General features: G+C 35.4%; 1 protein-coding gene across 9 annotated transcripts in view; it reads right to left on the minus strand.

Annotated features, from left to right (window-relative positions):
* LOC138709609 (uncharacterized) overlaps positions 1–22,422 on the minus strand; it is an 809,429-nt gene that overhangs the window by 76,306 nt on the left and 710,701 nt on the right. For 4 of the 9 annotated variants that reach the window (XM_069840501.1, XM_069840500.1, XM_069840503.1 and 1 more), the window contains one exon: positions 12,923–14,231. The exons of 3 other annotated variants lie outside the window; for them this stretch is intronic. In XM_069840501.1, the coding sequence (XP_069696602.1) occupies positions 13,123–14,130 (1,008 nt within the window). In that variant the 5' untranslated portion in view covers positions 14,131–14,231 and the 3' untranslated portion in view covers positions 12,923–13,122. Of the gene's footprint in view, positions 1–387; positions 1,718–12,922; positions 14,232–22,422 lie in introns of those variants that run through there. 2 more of the 9 variants (XM_069840505.1, XM_069840504.1) reach the window with 1 other exon arrangement.

Raw genomic sequence — 22,422 nt, forward strand, 5'->3', positions numbered from 1 at the left:
ATCGCTTTTTTATTTTTGGCACTTAGTTCCTTTCTACTGTTAAGTATCTAATTTATATACACTATAATCTCGATAATCTGAACTAATTGGGACCGGGGGTAGTTCAATTCGTTCAATTATCGAGTATGTGGAATTACTCTACCTAGCTAAACAAAAAACATTGTACAGTACTATAAATATAAAAGATATTGTCTTGCTTTCTTATTCTATGTAACACTCTCTTTTAATCGATTTCCACATCACTGAGGGAAGGGAAGGAAGCTTAATTGGATCTTCATTTCCAATATTCTCTCGTTCTCAGTGCGTACATTCGCTAGTGCGTTCGGATGATCGAGAATGTTTTGATTTCAGATATTAATTTTCAGAATTATTTATGCTATGCATATCTGTCTATGTAATCATTTATTTTCAAGAAATCGTGAATTTACAATTTTATATAATTGTATAAAAATTATATTATATTCCTTACAAACATTGGATTGATATTATTCTTATTTTCGGAATGTTTTGATTTTCGATAACATATTTATTATAATTTCAATTATTGAACCTTAAAACTATAGTATGTTATTACATGTGCCAGGATTAGCACAAATTCATATGTTTGGAGCTCTATTTAGTTCCTCAGATTCATCTAGCGTGCAAAGGAACATGATTCTCTCCCTTATAAATAATTCGCTTGATTTTCGGACATCTTTCCATGATATCTGAAATCATGGAAGGGTTGAAATAATAATAAAATTCCAAATCAAGCTCAATCAAATTATTGCATGGACCACCTTTACGCCATACGGTGACAAAGTCTTTCAAATTAACGCTAAATCTCCTCATTCTTAAAAACTTCAAACTGGGTACGTTGATAATAGCACCAAGCATGCCAACTGTCATTGTTCTTGCATCGTTAATTGAAAGTTTATACAGACGAAGACACTCAGAAATGTCATCAAATGCACTTTCAGTTAAACCAAAGCCGTCAAGTTCCAAAACTTCAAGGAATGTTTTCTTGCTCTTAATAAAGTAGGCCACGTCGCTATCAAGCATGCCTCTGCTGTTAGGAACACTGATGCTGGATAAACCTTTGCAGCCATCAGCTACAGCTCTTAGATTACAACCACGGAAATTGTAGCAATCGTCCAGGATTAGCACTTTTAATTTTTCGAATCTGGAAAGTAAATTATAATTTTCAAATCCGACACAACTAAATCGGAGATGCTCAAGTTGTGGGCAATTGTCCATCAAGAACTGGACTACAGAGCGAATGCTACGTTCCGCACATGGTCCTTGAAGTTCTAATTTATGGACATTCTGATGGATGGATTCTAGCACAGGCAGATACAATCCGCTCCTCGCGAGGAGTTTGAAGGACTTCAAGTTCGGACAGTTTGTCGTTATTTGTCTCATATCAATATTTTCATCTTCATCTTTCCAGACAAACCATTTGTCTTTCCAGAGCAGAACATCTTCATCTAGAATCTGCTTCCATCGCTTACAAACAAACACAAAAGAGTCAACATAATCTGTAATACTGCAATAGGAAAATATTTCCTGCAAAATTTCAGCGGGTAAATCATCTATTGTTTTCTCCGATGGAGAAGAAACATTGTTGTTGCCTGTATGCTCCATTGTTAATGAAAAGCGTTGACTGCAATGACGAATTCAAGTAAAAAGCTATCAGCTCAGTGGCGATCTCTGTCGGTAAATTCAGGTTTCTCAGTACCTGCAACATAAAATTAGCATCAATGTAATACCAGTAGCTTTCATTTCAGCTAAAATGTATCTAGCAACACTTTCTATAATACTATAGATGGTAATGTCCTTGTAATATTTACGCAACATGCAAATATCTTTAACGTACTCCAAAACACGGACAAATATCGTAGCTATTTTTGGTGTGCCATATATTGATCGCCATTGTGTCTCGAATCTCGGCATTACCTTCATGCATGCATCGAATCGAACATTGTATGTCACTGCTGCCATCCAGTGGTGTTATTCCGTACCACGAGGTCCAGCATCGTAGGTTCAATAATGAGCTAACAATCATTCTTAGCCGGAAATAAAGTCTTGTTGTTACGAGATAACATAAAATTAACGCATAGGAAAATGACTTTAAAATAAAATACTTATTACTACAAAAATAATGCTTATAAAAGCGAAGCATTACTGAAACCGAGTACAGAATTAATAATCCTTGTGGTGTCGTGATTTTAACATCTTCTAGTTCCAACTAAAGCAAGAGTAATATACAGCAAACTGTTCATATAAACATAACCTAAGCAACTGTAAACAGGAGTGATGACGACACTACATATATAAACAGTATTTTCGTATGAGGAGGAACTACGACATTACACAATTCGGCGATCGGAAAATGACAAAATTAGAATTACTATTTTGCCCGTGTACCAATGCACCAATATGGAGTCCAAGAATCTATCAAGTTTTAACCAATGAAAGCCAACTATCAACTGCAGTCTTGTCGAAATAATTTTGTCGCATCTGATGTTCAGATATTAAATATTTTCATTGTTCGTGAACAATACAATGGGACATGATATTGTGCGGCGGCCATGCTAGAAAATGTATTACATATCTTAATTTACAATATATTATATTTCTGTACGTTCAAAATTAAATTAGTTATTAATATATTAGTGAAATATCGTAGTCTTATTCAGATATCATATGAGTTCTTGTTTTGTCGATGATCCACTATTATTTATCCAAGCCAAGAACCATACTAATGTATCGCGATGCACGTGGTAAATAGAAAATATCAGGTACTCATTAATGTATAGGTATATTAGGTTTCTTTTAATCTATGGTTAATTACATTGCACTGATTTGAATTGACATGATATGCGTAAAAGCGTCAGCTATAATGAAATATTTACAGCACTATATTTTATGGCGTATATTTGCTTTGGTTTTGAACCAATCGCAGATTAGTCAGTGACGTAATATTGTTTCAGTTCGTGGCTAGAAAGACAGGCTTCGGCACGAATCGGAGTCACGTGATTATCATGGTCTAGTCATGGCCATCTTGACAATCGCCTAATATAAAAACATGTTAAAAGTTCTAAATAACAAAGGAATTGCTATATTAAACTCATGTTAATCGTGCATTTATATATAAACTTGTTCAATTTTGGCCATGTTAAGACTATGAATGTGTCGTCGCACGGTAGCCTGTCTTTCTCATTAGCCACAGTTTTGGTTAAGTACGGTTCTTGGCTTGGGTAAACATTAAATGGAAGTACCTAGTTCAATATATTTAACGACGATTCCAACTGCAGAGGTTATTCGGCGACGAAATTGTACGCAGGCGAGAAATGGAAGAAGAGTTTCACCTGGAGTCCTCTGTTAGGGGCAAGGTTCTTTTATGTGCCGTAAATCGACGACACACGATAAAGAATTTAAGGCTTTATATCCCCCTGGAGGAAGGCTTGCTGAGAATTTTATCGTCCTTTGAAATGCATCGCTTTCGACCGCGAACCTCGCATGGTGACCATTAGACAACCGAGGACAACCGGTACTGATACAGGACTTCCAGTAAGCATCGAGCTCCGTTCTTACTGAGCTAATTCAACTAAGTTAATACAGTGTTCTATGTTTGCCACAGACATAGCTGCTACCTGTAACTGTCATTGTGCTCCACTCAAAAACATTTTAATGTTAGCACTGTTCTAGCCTCAAAATTTGTTTTTATAGTGACATTATTTTTATAAGTACTTTTTGTAACGAGAAACTAAGAATCTAACAATTTTCACTAGAAGCACATATTGTTGCAGTAAATTGTGATCATGACTGACCAGACCGAATACTGCAGCATTACTATACAGGGTTAGTTAAAAGTCCCGCACCACCTAAATAACGCTTGAAGCATGTGGTTCAGTGGTATGAAACTTGGTATGTTGGGATAATCAAATACTACGAACTCAATAATGGTATTACAGAGTTTTTTCTACTTCCGGTTTAACCGGAAGTAATTCCAACTCTCTTATTTTAAATGGAACACCCAATATATTATTTTATTTTTGAATAGTACTCATTAAGAGCTTTTCAAAAATTACCCACACTTGATACTTCTGTACAAATTCAGTGTTGTTAAGTCAAGAAAACAGAAAAGTGTATCGAATGTTAAAATAATAAATGCACCACCTAAATAACTTTTGAAGCATACGGTTCAGTGATATGAAACTTGGTATGTGAGGATAACCATATGCTAAGAACTCAATAATGGTATTACCAAGTTTTTTTCTGCTTCCGGTTTAACCGGAAGTAAGTCCAACTCTCTTATTTTAAATGGAACACCCATTATATATTTTATTTTTGAATAAAGCTCATTAAGAGCTTTTCAAAAAGTACCCACACTTGATACTTCTGTACAAATTCAGTGTTGCTAAATAAAAATGGAAGTGGTGCAAGATATTCCTAAAGCCTGGTTAAATCATTCCTTAAATGGTTTCTATGATCGAGTGACATATTGTAAAGCAGCTGAGGGCTACCAATTTGAACACATACTTTAGAAGGTGAGCTAGCTTTGTTTCATTTTTGTTAAGGAAGGAGTATTTTATTATTTTAATATTCGATACACTTTTCTGTTTTCTTGACTTAGCAACACTGAATTTGTATAGAAGTATCAAGTGTGGGTACTTTTTGAAAAGCTCTTAATGAACACTATTCAAAAATAAAAATATATATTGGGTGTTCCATTTAAAATAAGAGAGTTTGAGTTACTTCCGGTTAAACCGGAAGTAGAAAAAACTCGGTAATACCATTATTGAGTTCTTAGTATATGGTTATCCTCACATACCAAGTTTCATGTCACTGAACCGTATGCTTCAAAAGTTATTTAGGTGGTGCGGGACTTTTAACTAACCCTGTATACAAATCAAGATTTTCAGGTATAACTCCCTGTAAAGTTGATTTGAATAATTTCGAGGGAAAAATTTTTCCGGAGCCGAGTATCGAACCCGGGACCTTTGGTTTAACGTACCAACGCTCTACCACTGAGCTACTCGGGAACTCTAACCGCCACCGATCCAATTTAAGTCACACGGAGTTAGTGTGCACTCGAAGTTGGTTGCTTGACGGTTGTCAGCCCACTTTGAGGTCTGTGGATATAGAGGGAAAAATTGGATCGGTGGCGGTTAGAGTTCCCGAGTAGCTCAGTGGTAGAGCGTTTGTACGTTAAACCAAAGGTCCCGGGTTCGATACCCGGCTCCGGAACAATTTTTCCCTCGAAATTATTCAAATCAACTTTACCTGAAAATCTTGATTTGCATAATACACGTCACTGTTCGTTAACAGAAAACCACAATTTAAGTCACACGGAGTTAGTGTGCACTCGAAGTTGGTTGCTTGACGGTTGTCAGCCCACTTTGAGGTCTGTGGATATAGAGGGAAAAATTGGATCGGTGGCGGTTAGAGTTCCCGAGTAGCTCAGTGGTAGAGCGTTTGTACGTTAAACCAAAGGTCCCGGGTTCGATACCCGGCTCCGGAACAATTTTTCCCTCGAAATTATTCAAATCAACTTTACAGGGAGTTATACCTGAAAATCTTGATTTGCATAATACACGTCACTGTTCGTTAACAGAAAACCACAATTTAAGTCACACGGAGTTAGTGTGCACTCGAAGTTGGTTGCTTGACGGTTGTCAGCCCACTTTGAGGTCTGTGGATATAGAGGGAAAAATTGGATCGGTGGCGGTTAGAGTTCCCGAGTAGCTCAGTGGTAGAGCGTTTGTACGTTAAACCAAAGGTCCCGGGTTCGATACCCGGCTCCGGAACAATTTTTCCCTCGAAATTATTCAAATCAACTTTACCTGAAAATCTTGATTTGCATAATACACGTCACTGTTCGTTAACAGAAAACCACAATTTAAGTCACACGGAGTTAGTGTGCACTCGAAGTTGGTTGCTTGACGGTTGTCAGCCCACTTTGAGGTCTGTGGATATAGAGGGTAACCCTGTATACTTCGACATGAAACACTAGATCTTCATAATATGTTATACATTAACTGACTGAGATTTGACTGAAGCTGATAAAAGAGTTCTGATTTTAACAAGACATTAGGGAATGTGTGACAGTTAATTTGAAGTCTGTCAAGCGAAATCTCAGAACGATGGTCAAACATGGATTTACAACCATACGCACAAAATATTCGTAAAACGACCCAGATTCTCGGAAATCGTAATTCGAGGAAGAGATTAAATAGAGATGTCAATGTCCACTTTACAATCTGCGATTTTATCGAGATACTGTGTATTTTTTGGATGCAACATCAGCATCGAGTGTCGTTAATATAACTCTCTGAAATGCAGTCACCGATTTTGACTGTAGATGGACAACTTCACTAATTCTATTTTTATAATGTGATTTAATGTGTATGGGAAATATGTCTGCTGTGGCGATAAGAGGCAAGGAGTCTTTGGAATCAACAAAATAAATACCGGTGCAGTTTTGATATACTATACATTAATTTTTTTTAATTTTAGGTCCAATTCTATTTTTAATATACAGGGTGTTTAAAAAATACGGGGCATAATTTCAGGTATGTATTTCCCACATGTAGACAATCAAAAGAGTTCATTACAACATGTGTCCGGAAATGCTTCATTTCCGAGTTATGGCCTTCACAACATTGAAATTCACCGGAACGTTTTCTTTCCGCAGGTCCTTGTCATTACAGAAGATGTTCAAAATGTCCACCTCCTGCTTGAATACAGACCTCACATCGATGTCTCATTGACCTGCGAACACGATCCCAAACTCCAGGAGTATTGCGTTTGTTCTCAGAACATGCCACAATTCGATTCCGAAGGGATTCCAAATCAGGCACCGGAGACGAATAAACCAATGATTTTAAATGGCCCCACAAGTAGAAATCGAGAGGGTTCAGATCAGGTGAGCGTGGAGGCCAAGCAATTGGGCCACCTCTACCTATCCATCGTTCAGGAAACCTTCGATCCAAGTACCGGCGAGCCGTACGACTGAAGTGTGCAGGAGCGCCATCATGCAAGAAGTGAATGTGTTGACGATTGATCAGTGGAGTATCTTCTAAAACATGAGGTATGGTGTTTTCCAGGAAGTTTGTGTACGCCTGCCCCGTAAGTCTGTTTACAAGTACATGGGGTCCAACTAATCGATCACCAATGATACCGGCCCACATGTTGAGGGAGAACCGCACCTGGTGATGAGATGGAACAGTTGCACGTGGGTTGGTTTTCATACGCCCATACATGCTGATTGTGGAAATTTGTTATGCCATATCGTGTGAAATGTGCTTCATCTGTAAATAATACTAAGGCAGGAAAGTTCGGATTTACACCACAGTGCTGCAAGAACCACTGACAGAACCTAACTCGTGCAGGGTAATCTGCTGGTGACAGGGCCTGTACACGTTGCAAATGATAAGGATACAATTGATACTCTTTCAACAGTCTCCAGACAGTCGTATGAGGAACATTGACTTGCAACGCTACCCTTCGTGTGCTGATAGAAGGAGTTATGTTCACAGCCTCCAGAATCTCCTCCTGTACTTCTGGAGTTGTAGATCTTGGTTGTCCCCTTCCCAAACCAGGAGAGTTAAATTTTCCATACTCGCACAGACGGTAATGGAGACGTACAAATGTCTTCCGATCTGGATATTGTCGCTGTGGGTACCTCTCCTGGTACAAACGACGAGCCAGCGCAGCATTGCCGTCCGCCTTACCGTAGGTACATGAAGTGTATCTCTGCCAGCTCTTGATTTGAATACATGTCGCACAGTCTAACGCCTACACAACACTGAATGTAACCTTCGCCTCGGAATGAACTGTCAGAGTGCCCTCTTAATGTCTCCTTTGACGGCAACGACCTGCGGAAAGAAAAACGTTCCGGTGAATTTCAATGTTGTGAAGGCCATAACTCGGAAATAAAGCATTTCCGGACACATATTGTAATGAACTATTTTGATTGTCTACATGTGGGAAATACATACCTGAAATTATGCCCCATATTTTTTAAACACCCTGTATATTAATGATTTATTAAACATTAATTTGAAAGTACATAATGGCTCCTGTTATTCTTACGCTGATGATACGGTGGTGATTTTCAGTGGTTTAACACTTAGAAACATGCCAATGTAGGTATAAATTTGATCAAAAACTGGCTTGATGCAAATTTGCTATCTCTAAATATAACTAAAACTACTTTGGTGCCATTTTCTTTAACATTCTCTAGATTGAAGAAATTGAAATCACTTTCTCATTTAAAATTAATAATCCACAACTCATTTTGTAAACTCTCTACAACCTGTAAATGCCCTTGCCTGAAAGAATCTGTAGATGTGAAATACCTGGGAATTATTGTTGATCAGCACTTGAAATCATCTTTTTATGTAACAGGATCTGTAAAACAATTTACAAATTTGTAAGCCTTCGCCATTACTTGCCTACCCATCTATTACGTTTGGTTTATTTGGCTATAGTTGAGTCTGTTATCCAATATGCTATAACTGGATGGGGAGGCATTACAAAAACTGCTCTTCTTCCTCTAATTATGTTGCAAAAACGTATAATCAAAATTTGTTTGAAAAGGCGACTGAATTATCCAACAAATTTGATCCATTCCGAATTGAATGTTTTTAGAATTGACCAAATTTATAAATACTCTTTAATGAAATTCTATCATAAAAATAGAATGAATTTTGTAGCTCAGCCACATGATCATAATACAAGACGAAATGAAATTCTTAAATTAGTTGAACCTAAATGTTTCACATCTGCCGCTTTACTACACAATACAAATTATGGTCCACGTCTATATAATTCGATAATAAAATTTCATCCAGAATTGACTACTTTAAGCAATGAAATTTTCAGATCCAGAATTGAAAAATTTATATGACAGACTTCCCTATATTTATATTATGTGCCATGTATTGTAAAACAAGTTTATTTCTATCCTAAGTGTATTTTTCTATCTTATCTTGGTTACTATGTCAACATGACCTGTACTAATATACTACTAATAATAATTTAATATTAATCCACGTATCTCAACATCGTCTCTTTTCTCACTCAGTTATTACTAGTATTATTGTTTACTAATTTTATTATCATCATTATGTGAGCTTTTTTCTGAAGTATTTTGTCTACAAAGTATGTGTATCTATGTAACGGAACTGTCCCCGAACACGAGCTTTGCTCTTTCGCGGTACTTTAATCTAACGTTTTTATGTATATGTTATTATTAAATAAAATCTGAATCTAAATCGATGTTAAGACAGTGTGAAGGTGGTAAAGAAATTACTTGCAAGTATTAAAGTTGATTTTATAGATTCAATAGCGTTTGTGTATTTTCTGAAAGAGTTATTTATACGATACTGTTATAAATTGTAATTATTCAGCAGGCTATACGAGCTCTCTTACCGAGATAATGAAGATTATTAGCTATGTTTAAATAAATAAATATACACAGATTTATCGAACTAAAACTTACACTAACAAAGAAGCACTACTCTAATTTAATGAAGCGGGAGTTATTACGATATTGTGAATATTTTCTTAAAATATTGTCACCTCTTCTGACACTCAAAAGTTTAAAACTGGTGCCACCATCTTCTACCTCCAACAATTTCTGTCTGATTTAGACAGCAAGCATTTTTTGATAATCTCATCATTCACTCCAACCCAATTACAAACTGTATTTGTGCGAGATCGTGCGTATTTGCTTGTTTTCCGCACAGAACCAATACGCAGTAAGTGTGAAATACCACATTCAGTATTCCCAACGTAACACACATAACAATTTCCCTCTTCTTACCGCTTAAGCGCGACATTCATTTTACTGCTTTAGGCTTTTAACATATTATTTTTAGAGACGTTTAACATAGTAATAATTATAAATTGGAAACTTACCACTGCAATTTCACCTAAATTGCAATATTAATTATTGTTTTTAAATATTTGCAAAAATTAAGTAAACTCTACTACTCCACGAAACTTATTGCATTCCTGATACAAGTAACATTAAGGAAGCCGTGAAAAAAATCAACGAGATTCCAGATGCCGATGTTATTACTGCAATATGTTATATAAATAATATTGTTAGAATATTAAAATGAAAAATAAATCATTACATAACCTTACCGTTTGTTTTAAGTTCGCATTTATAGACTGGGGGAAAAAAGACAGACGTATATCACGGCCTGCTGGAGTATAGTAAACACAGAAAACATTTTACAGCAACAATGTTGAAGAAAGATATTTTGGTGTTCCGAAGTTGCCGTCATTAAACAGAAACCAACATTGAGATTTCATTGCAACTAATTAGAAATTCGTCTTTCAGGTATGTAATAAACGATCTTCGCAAAAAATAATGTACGATACAGGAGTGGTATGTTTGTTTTCATGTTCACGGAAATTAAAAAAGCTCAACTACGTTTCGCTTTTTCAATCTTTTCCTCGAACATGAAAACGTCAACATACCGCTCTTGTAGCGTATATTACTATTCAAACGATAGTTTTTTAGTTGGTTATATAACAACACTGTATAAAATATTAGGTTATTTCGCGGCGTCGATGGAATTGGTGACACCGAGATGGTACGAGGCGCATCCAGAAAGTAAGTTTCCCTATTAAAAAAAAAAGAACACACACTTTCAGGAAAACATTTATTGGCAACAGGTACAGCAATGTTTCAGCTATTTTTCAACATAGCCACCATCACAATTGAGACACTTGTCGTATCGTGGGATCAACTTTTGTATCCCCCTGTCGTAGAACTCTGCCGCCTGTGAATGGAACCAGCGTGTGACAGACGTCTTCAGCTCTTCGTCGTTGCCAAAACGCTCACCGGAGGACAGGAATTTCTTGAGGTGCAAGAAAACGTGAAAATCGCTGGGAGCAAGATCAGGACTGTAGGGTGGGTAATCAAACAACTCCCAGCCAAATTCCGTCAAAACAGCTGCTGTGCGCCGAGCCGTATGTGGATGAGCATTGTCATGGAGGAGCACAACACCTGCAGTAAGCATTCCACGCCTCTTGTTTTGAATGGCACGTCGCAATTTTCGCAGTGTTTCACAGTAACGGTCAGCGTTCACTGTTTCACCTCGTGGAAGGAAATCAATGAGCAGAATGCCCTTCATGTCCCAGAACACTGTGCACGTCACTTTCCGTACCGACAGCGTCTGTTTGAATTTCGTCCTGACCGGAGATCCACTATGCCGCCAATGCATTGAATGCTGCTTGGTTTCCGGGGTGAAGTGCGAAATCCAAGTCTCATCGCCCGTGACGATCCTGTCGAGGAACTCGTCGCCGTCATCGTGATACCGTTGCAGAAATGTCAGTGCTGCTCCTAAACGTTGCATTCTGTGTTTGGGTGTCAGGTTTTTCGGCACCCACCTGGCACACACTTTTTTGAACAGCGGGTGCTTAGTGACAATCTCATGTAACAAGGATCGCGATATCTGCGGAAAATGGCTGCTCAGCTCCGTAATCGTGAAGCGACGGTTCTCCATGATGCACTGCCGCACCAGCTCAACACGATCATCATTGATGAGGGACGGTCGCCCACTGCGCTCTTCATCATGGACACTTTGACGACCTTCGGAAAACTGCCTACACCAGCGACGCACCATCTGCTTACTCATGATGTTCGGCCCATAGACCTGACAGAGCAGCCGATGAATTTCAAATGGCGCAATGCGGCGGCGGGAGAAGGAATAAGAGCTTCCATTTCGGACCACTGCTGCCACGCTACTGGCACCAGGTGGGACCTGTCCGGCTGGCATATGATTGATACGTCATAGATCTGTTACGCATGCGCAATTGACACGGCTAATTACGTTTACTTTCAAGGGGAAAAAATCGGGAAACTTACTTTCTGGATGCGCCTCGTATTTGGTAAGATGAGGCCGAGGATAGATTATTTGACATTCGCCTTACGGTTGGGGAAAACCTTGGAAAAACCCAAACAAGTAATCAGCCCAAGGGGTAATCGAACCCGCGCCCGAACGCAACTCCGGATCGGCAGACAAGCGCCTTAGCCGACTGAGTTACATCGGTGACTCACGAAATTGTTTCCTTGGAAATAATTCTGAATAAAGTTTATTTCCATTATTCACAAGGATTTACCTCACTTACGGAGCTTATTTCCGAAGACAATCTCAGCAAAAAATGTCATAAACATTTGTCCCAATCTCAGTATTTTCAGAGTTAGCCTACACTAATTTGAAGTTGTTAGTAAAATACCTACCTATTTCTTTAGTTTTACTGGTAAAAAATGTTACAAATAGAGAATGAACTATTCAGAAGTGTCATTTCTTTAATTGGCTAGTGTTCTGAAGCTAAAAATGTGTTGTTAATTGCTTTGTAAAGATTTTATTTTTTAATGTTTAACTAAAAATGACTTCTTACGCGCTTATCACAAAAATTGTTACAAATCATACAACTTTAGGAACTTGATTATTTACAGTTTAATTATGCATCCTGATGTACAGTCTTAAAGAATGGAATGAGCAATGGTTCGGACGAGGCAGTTCCGTACATGACGAAATGCTAGGAGATGCAAAACAAATTCGAGTCGAGTCCATTCAAGACTATATTGTTTAAAATGTTTAGTTATAAAGTAAAATATTTTATGTCCATGAAGTTGAAAAGTTTTTGTTGAAAACTAAACCTCCTATAGCTTATGTTAGCTTATGTTAGAAAACCATTATCACAGAAAGAAGACTCGTTCTTCAATTTCTATTTATTTCAATTGAAATAGATTTTCAGATATCGGCCTACATGATCCTTAAGTAGCTAAAGTAATCTTCTATTGATTTCAATTATATTGACGGAATGTAATTTAGGAAGAATGTTTTGATTTCAGATATTGATTTTCAGAATTATTTATGCTATGCATATCTGTCTATGTAATCCTTTATTTTCAAGAAATCGGGCATTTACAATTTTATATAATTGTATAAAATTATATTATATTCCTTACAAACATTGGATTGATATTATTCTTATTTTCAGAATGTTTTGATTTTAAATAACATATTTTTTATAAATTCAATTATTTAGCCTTAAAACTATAGAATGTTACATGTGCCAGGATTAGCACAAATTCATATGTTTGGAGCTCTATTTAGTTCCTCGGATTAATCTAGCGTGCAAAGGAACATGATTCTTTCGCATATAAATAATTCGCTTGATTTTCGGACATCTTTCCATGATAACTGAAATCATGGAAGGATTGAAATAATGATAAAATTCCAAATCAAGCTCAATCAAATTATTGCATGGACCACCTTTACGCCACACGGTAACAAAGTCTTTTAAATTAAGGAAACACATCATCATTCTTAAAAACTTCAAACTGGGTAAGTTGATAATAGAGCCAAGCATGCCAACTGTCATGGTACTTGCATTGTTAATTGAAAGTTTATACAGATGAAGACACTCAGAAATGTCATCAAATGCACTTCCATTTAAACCAAAGCCGTCAAGTTCCAAAACTTCAAGGAATGTTTTCTTGCTCTTAATAAAGTAGGCCACGTCGCTATCAAGCATGTCCATGCAGTTAGGCACACTGATGCTGGATAAACCTTTGCAGCCATCAGCTATAGCTCTGAGATGACAACCACTGAAGTTGAGGCAACCCTCGAGGATTAACACTTTTAATTTTTCGAATCTGGAAAATATATTATAATTTTCAAATCTGACACAACTAAATCGGAGATGCTCAAGTTGTGGGCAATTATCTATCAAGAACTGGATCACAGAGCGAAAGCTACCCAGACATGGTCCTTGAACTTCTAATTTATGGACATTCTCTTGGATGGATTCTAGCACAGGGAGATACAATCCGCTCCTCGCGAAGAGTTTGAAGGACTTCAAGTTCGGACAGTTTGTCGTTATTTGTCTCATATCAATATTTTTATCTTCATCTTTCCAGACAAACCATTTGTCTTTCCAGAGCAGAACATCTTCATCTAGAATCTGCTTCCATCGCTTACAAACAAATACAAACGAGTCAACGTAATCTGTAACACTGCAATATGAAAATATTTCCTGCAAAATTTCAGCGGGTAAATCATTTATAGTTTTCTCCGATGGAGAAGAAACATTGTTGTTGCCTGTATGCTCCATTGTTAATGAAAAGCGTTGACTGCAATGACGAATTCAAGTAAATAGGAGGGAGCTATAAGCTCGGTGGCGATCTCTGTCGGTAAATTCAGGTTTCTCAGTACCTGCAACATAACATCAGCACGAATAGAACTTTCATTTCAGTTAAGATGTGTCTGGTAACACTTTCTATAATACTATAGATGGTAATGTCCTTGTAATATTTATGCAACATGCAAATATCTTTAACATACTCTAAAACACGGACAAATATCATTGCTATTTTTGGTGTGCCATATATTGATCGCCATTGTGTCTCGAATCTCGGCATTACCTTCATGCATGCATCGAATCGAACATTGTATGCCACTGCTGCAATCTAGTGGTGTTATTCTGTACCACGAGGTCCAGCATCGTGGATTCAATAATGAGCTAACAATCATTCTTAGCCGGAAATAAAGTCTTGTTGTTACGAGATAATATAAAATTAACGCATAGGAAAATGACTTTAAAATAAAATACTCTATGCTACAAAAATAATTTATAAAAACGAAGTAATACTGAAACCGAGCACAGAATTAACTATTAATCCTTGTGGTGTCGTAATTTTAACTTCTTCTAGTTCCAACTAAAGCAGGAAATAGTTTTTAGTTGGTTATTTTAACAACGCTGTATAAAATATTAGGTTATTTAGCGGCGTCGATGGGATTGGTGATACCGAGATGGTATTTGGTGAGATGAGGCCGAGGATAGATTGTTTGACATTCGTCTTACGGTTGGGGAAAACCTCGGAAAAACCCAAACAAGTACTCAGCCCAAGGGGTAATCGAACCCGCGCCCGAACGCAACTCCGGATCGGCAGGTATGCGCCTTAGCCAACTAAGTTACATCGGTGACTGACGAAATTATTTCCTTACAAATCATTCTGAATAAAATTAATTTCCACTATTCACTTACGGAACTTATTTCCGAAGACATTCTGAGGAAAAAATTTCATATAAACATTTGTCCAAATCTCAATATTTTCAGAGTTACACTAATTTGAAATTGTTAGTAAAATACCTCTTTTTTTAGTTTTACGGTTAAAAGAAATATTACAAATAGAGAATGAACTATTTTGAAGGGTCATTTGTTTAATTGGCTAGTGTTCCGAAGCTAAAAATGAGTTGTTAATTGCTTTGTACAGATTTTATTTTTCCAACGTTTAACTAAAAATGACTTCTTACGCACTTATCAGAAAAATTGTTACAAATCATACGACTTTAGGAACTTGATTCTTTGCATCCTAATGTACAGTCTTAAAGAATTTACAAGAGTGGCGTGATTTATAATAATAATAATAATAATAATAATAATAATAATAATAATAATAATAATAATAATAATAATGATTTATTTAACCTGGCAGAGTTAAGGCCATACGGCCTTCTCTAACACTCAACCAGGAGTAAAGACTGCGTTACAAAAACACTACAAATTTACAGAGTACACTACAATCTTACACACAAAACTGAATAAGATAATAATAATAAAATGTGAACAACAAATAAGAAGAAATCAGACATAATATATAACATACAGAAAGAAAGAAAAAAACATAATAAAATGTGAACAGCAGATCAAAATAAATGAGGCATACAAATTATTAAAAAAAATAAGAATTATCATAATAATAATAGTAATTAACAATTGTTGTGATAAATGCGTAAGAAAATGTAATTTTGTAGTTAAAAATCGAAAAAAAAATTCTATACAAATCATCTACCGGAATTCACAACATATTTTTAGCTTCAGAATACTAGCTAATTAAAGAAACGATACTTTTGAATAGTTCATTCTTTATCTGTAATATTCTTTTACCCTTGAAACTCAAGAATAATGGTATTTTACAAATAACTTCAAATTAGTGTAATTCTGAAAATATTGAGGTTAGGACACATGTTTATACTTAGAATATCTTCGGAAATAAGCTCCGTAAGGGACGGTAAATCCTCGTGAATCACCCTGTATAACTTACATGAACAAAATTCAGTTTTGGCGATATAGTCCATTGCATCAGAGAGTTTGTTTTTATAATTTTACAGATACGTTGGATATTGTCCTCACTATGTTATAAGTTTTCCTTACATGACTCACACTATAGGTATATACGCTGGCAAAGATAAAGGCCTGAAATGACAAGGTAACACGAACAATCATAACAAATTGACTCACTCAATTCCTGTGGAAGGAGTTAAACATATTTCGCATTCTGATGTAATAATCTCTATTGTTTTGGTTAAAAAATTGTACATCATTTTATACGTAAAGCGTAGACAATTTGTTTCGTTTCGATAAAATCGAACTTCCTTCAAATTGAGTTTTAAGTTTCACTCTCAAAGACAGAAGTAACTTTTGAAAGGTGTGTTATCATTAGAAACTTCAACACAAAGAACATTTACAACACTTTCCGACATTGTTATAACAGCATGTCTTCATATTTGATTTTTTTTTTTTTGTATAAAGGTGAACGGATAATCATTTGAAACAAAATTTTTACTTTCTCAACGAAAGAACAATTCTAGTGTTTCAGAGAAATGTGCATTCATCAACAGTAATATGTATGCAAGATGTAGGCGTGCACCGCTGTATTGTATTGTATTGTATTGTATTTATTAACATTCCATGGTATTCATACATGCTTACAGCTAGAATATGGAACAAGTCAAAAAAATTAATACTATTATAAAGTCTTAATTTATAGTCACAGTCTAGATGAAATATATACAGACGAGATTTACAATACAGTCTACTAGTACAACACAAAGTTTTAGTATCAATTTCATGAAGTGTTATTGAATGTCATGAATTCACCTACAGAATAGAAGGCGTGAGAAATTAGGTACTTCTTTAATTTGGCCCTAAATAATCTTATGTTTTGAGTTTCATTTTTTATATCGATAGGGAGGCTATTAAAAATGTTTACTGCCATATAACGCACTCCTTTTTGATAGCACGATAGACTTGCCGATGAAGTATGAAAGTTATTTTTTGACGTGTATTTATGCTATGAACTGTTGAATTAGTTACAAAGTTTTCACGATTACATACGAGGAAGACTATTAATGAAAAGATATACTGACAAGCCATGAGCATTATTTGTAGTTTTTTGAAAATAGTCCTACACGATTCCCTAGATTTGGCACCTACTGTTATTCTAATTACTCTTTTTTGTAATAGAAACATATTGTTACTATCTGTGGAATTTGCCCAGAATATTATTCCAAAACTCATTACCGAGTGGAAGTATGCAAAGTATATTGTTTTTAAGGTATTGATATGTACTATCTTTTGCATAGATCTAATAGCAAAACAAGCTGAATTTAGTTTGGGGGTAATTTCTTTAATATGATTTTTCCAATTTAACACATTATCGATTTTTAAGCCAAGAAATTTGGTTGTTGTTGTTTCTAATAGGGATCTATTGTTAATTATTGCGCTAGAAATTTGCGACGTTGAATTTGGACAGGATTTAAATTGAATTATGTTAGTTTTGTTACAATTTAATACTAATTTATTGACTGAGAACCAGTCACATATTTTAAAGAGAATTTCCTCTGTTGAGGATTGGAATGTGTTGGAGTTATTGGCTGTAATTACTATACTTGTGTCATCTGCAAATAATATGGGATGACCTACATCTTTTATTAGGGGGGGCAAGATCATTTATAAGCACTAGAAAAAGTAGGGGACCTAATATTTATCCTTGAGGAATTCCATTGTTAATAGTTCCCCATGTCGATGTATATTTCATAGTTGTATTGATTTCAACTTTCTGTTTCCTATCTATGAGATATGAGTGAAACCATTGGTGTGCAACACCTTTAATTCCATAATAATCTAAATTATCTAGCAGAATTTTATGATAATAACGGTTAACATGTCTGACTGTGAAGCGAGCGGGCTCGGGTTCAAATCCTGGTTGGGGATTTTCTCTCAACTCATTAAGAGCAAATGCTGGGTAACTTTCGGCGCTGAACCCTAGACTCATTTCACCAGCATTATCACCTTCATTTCACTCAGACGCTAGATAATCATAGCATTTGATAAAGCGCCGTAAAAAAACAATTAAAAAACGTATAGTACGTAACTAATCTTTTCCGACTTTATACAGTTTAGATTCATTTAAAACTGACGTCCATACTCTTTTCTTGGTTTGTCAAAATTCCGTTTTCCTCTTCATTTATACTTAACTGAGATTCAATTACACTTAATGTCAATAGATGCTGATTTAAAACTTATTATTTTCAAATCTCTGATTTAAACAGGATGAGGCAGCTGTGCTGTTATCTAGCATTGATGAATTTGATGTAAGATTCGTCATGGGACTACCTGAAATTCACCTTACAGTTTGGGATAGAAGTAACGTTGAAAGGTAGCCTATGTTGTGATCAGGGCTATGAAAAGATGGCAGTGAAAGGTACTATTGTGACTTACATAGTCATTTGTTTACGGAAGAATAAAAGTTAATTACCAGAATTGCATAAAAATATCTTTTCCAAAGCCTCCTTAGTACTGTACCATGTTACAAAATATCTGTAGATGCAGTAACTAATGTTTGTGTCATTATGACAGTTATCTTTAAATAACTTGAAAACGATTAGAGATATATCGCAACAGATTGCACCATCTTTTTTTTTCAGAAAATTTCACATGATTTTGAGTACCTACATGACCCTCTTTCCATTTAAAATTTGAGCTGTTCAGAGCAGAAGTGGTGTAAGTCAAGAATGGGTAATGAGGGTTAAAGTAAACATTCGGTAAAATACAGCGCAAAGTAGCAATTAATATTCACTTTATTTAAACTATTAGTAGTCAGTGGATAACAAGAATGATATATTAATTGCTACTTTGCGCTGTATTTTACAGAATTTTTACTTTAAACCTCATTATCCAATTTTGACTTACACCACTTTTGCTCTGAACGGCTCATTTCTAAGTTGCATCCAGAATGGCGGCGTTTGAGATAGCTGAGGACTAGAATAGAATGTGTCACTGGTAGAGCATTTGGTCTTACAAATACTGGTAACACCTATAGTAATCGAAAATCAAGCATATGGAAGATATTTATATGGTTCCAGACTTCTGATTCACCCTGTATAGACTCAGAAACAAAATATGGGCCACCTGAATTTTGTTTCTAGGTCTATACATATCAGCCAGAATCTCAATCAGAGGTACACCAGGGATGTGGTACACATATTTGTTTTCTGGAGAGAAATTGTGGGGCCACTTATCCGGGCAGCATAGTCGGCACGCAACTCATTCCATCACGGATGCAACAAAAAGTGCTCCATTTCCCGCCTGATAAGGTCCTCTCTACATGTAACTTTATAATCAGCCCCAGAAAGGTGTGAAATTGTGAAGGCAGAATCGACTGTCTAAAAGGTAAAGAGAAGAAGAAGAAGAAGAAGAAGCAAAAGAGGATAGCATTCTTATTATTATCGATATTTAAATACTGGAAAGACGACCGGAATTTCTGTATTTTAAGCCATACTCTGAACGTTCTCGCCAGCTATTGCAATCGTCCAGGGGCCCGTTTCACAATCCTTACAAATTACAAATTAACAATTTACAAATAACAAGTAAAAGATTACAAATGCTTGTAAATTGTGTTTCACAATGCTATTTTATTAGTTTGTAAAGTCTGACGAACTTTACAAAATCAGCTGAAGAAATTTACAAATACGCATTATTGGTTGCACACGATCGCCAACGACAGTTTACAAAAATCGTTAAGGAGCAGAGCTAAAGTCGCTGTATTTTTACTATTATCGATACATATGTTTATATTTTGTACTAAAATAGATTATTCTAAGCTTGCTGATTCATACTTCACTAACAGAAAATATAAAGTATTGTTAAAAAAAAATTAAAAGTATTTAGATTTTCATATATTGGCGACAATGGAGTTTCATGTGATGTGATTGGTCGAGTATACCAATACGTCTATTACTTAAATGATCAAAGTTAACACCAAATTCAGTCAAATAAGTAAATAACAGATTTGGTCCACGTACAAATATGCAATTGATAAAATAATTACGATATCTAACCACAAAATCAGGTTAATTTCTTGTGTTGATCCATCAGTATTTATTAATGTTGCATCCATAACCTCACAAACATTAGTGATCCCATCAGCAGCATACAAATTCTGTGCTGTAGTAAATAACATTTTGGTGATCAAAAACCTGCCCCGAATTTAACTCTTTTAACAACATCAACTACCCTGTGGGCACTTTTGCACACTGATATCTTAGAAATTCCGTTATCTGCTAACCCACGGAACTGACAGCTAGTATGCATCCAATGCAAAAGAATACAGTTCTCGCTTTGAGGTTAGGGCATCACTTTTCCCTTTTGGATGTTGGACGTGATGTCCCGTATCTTGTAGGAGAGATTCCAACGAAACGAGACTCGAAACGACTTCAGAGTACCGCGTAAGTAGTGTCGCTATTGCATTATTAAATTATTTATTTTTGGTGCAGGGAACTTCTTTATTAAGTGAGAGCATTTATTAAAAACAGTCTTCGTAGGCCTATATAAATACTTACGCGGTATTCTGAAGTATAGCGCGGGACTCATTCGAAACCTTTCATTAAATTTATACAATGATACGAACGTGTTATTAATTCTTGCCCGGAGAATTTTACGTAAACGTCTTCGTTTGATTAGGCCTAAATTCATATCTTCGTCTGAGTCATTAGAACTCCTTAATAACATCAAAACTGCATTAGTTTAATTCTTAATATTATCCAGTTACTCAAAAATTAATTTAATAAGTATTTCTTTATTGTATTTATTCATAATTTGTTGCAATATCAAACTTTACACATCTCAGAGGTATTGTAGAAAACGTGCTGATTTTACAAGTAAAATTTACACGTTTGTAAAATTACCCTTCATTGTGAAACAGAATACTTGTAAAGTGAGCAAAATTTAATTTGTAAAGATTTGATTTCCTTTATAAAGTTCAACATTACAAATAAAGATTGTGAAACAGTAGTTTAAAATTTATAAGCAAAGTTTACAATTTACAAAGATTGTAAACATTGTGAAACAGGTCTCTGGTCTAAAAGGTAAAGAGAAGAAGAAGAAGGAGAAGAAGAAGAAAAGAAGAAGCAGAAGCAAAAGAAGATAGCATTTTTATTAATACTGATATTTGAATACTGAAAAGACGATCGGAATCTCTGTATTTTAAGCCATACTCTCAACGTTCTCGTCAGCTTTTGCAATCGTCCAGCTCTCCTTCACAGAACGCTTCAAGCCAGGCGGGAGACGTAGCTGTGTTCCAGTGTAATGCGGCGCTGATTTGCATAATTGGAGGAAGGATATTAACAATGTCAAACGTGTCAGTTCAATAAGCTTAGTTAGTACCCACGCGAATATGCTGTTGCTTGATTTACTGCTGAATTTATGTTAATATGGACAACCAAATCTGTATAAGAAACAATGTTCTCCCAGGTAACAGGGTTTCGCCGAACAACAAAACTGTCATCTGTCTGTACGCGAGTTCGAAAGCCAAACTACCTTTACTGTAGGCTATAATTATAGTTTAGGGGTGCTATGCATAGACATTTCGCTAGACCGCGCTACGAGTGTGTGAAACTAGCTCCGGCTATCGACTGATTACTTGTACAGGATTCATATCATATCATATCATATCATATCATATCATATCATATCATATCATATCATATCATATCATATCATATATCATATCATATCATATCATATCATATATCATATCATATCATATCATATCATATCATATCATATCATATCATATCATATCATATCATATCATATCATATCACATCATATCATATATCATATCATATCATATCATATCATATCATATCATATCATATCATATATCATATATCGTATCTTATCATATCATATCATATATCATATCATATCATATATCATATCATATATCATACCATATCATATCATATCATATCATATCATATCATATATCATATCATATATCATATCATATATCATATATCATATCATATATCATATATCATATATCATATATCATATCATATCATATATCATCTCATATCATATCATATCATCTCATATATCATATATCATATCTCATATCATATCATATATCATATCATATATCATATTATATCATATATCATATTATATCATATCTATCATATCTCATATCTCATATCATATCATATCATATCATATCATATCATATCATATCATATCATATCATATCATATCATATCATATCATATCATATCATAT

This window comes from Periplaneta americana, chromosome 11, assembly GCF_040183065.1.
Source record: "Periplaneta americana isolate PAMFEO1 chromosome 11, P.americana_PAMFEO1_priV1, whole genome shotgun sequence".
Lineage (NCBI taxonomy): Eukaryota > Metazoa > Arthropoda > Insecta > Blattodea > Blattidae > Periplaneta > Periplaneta americana.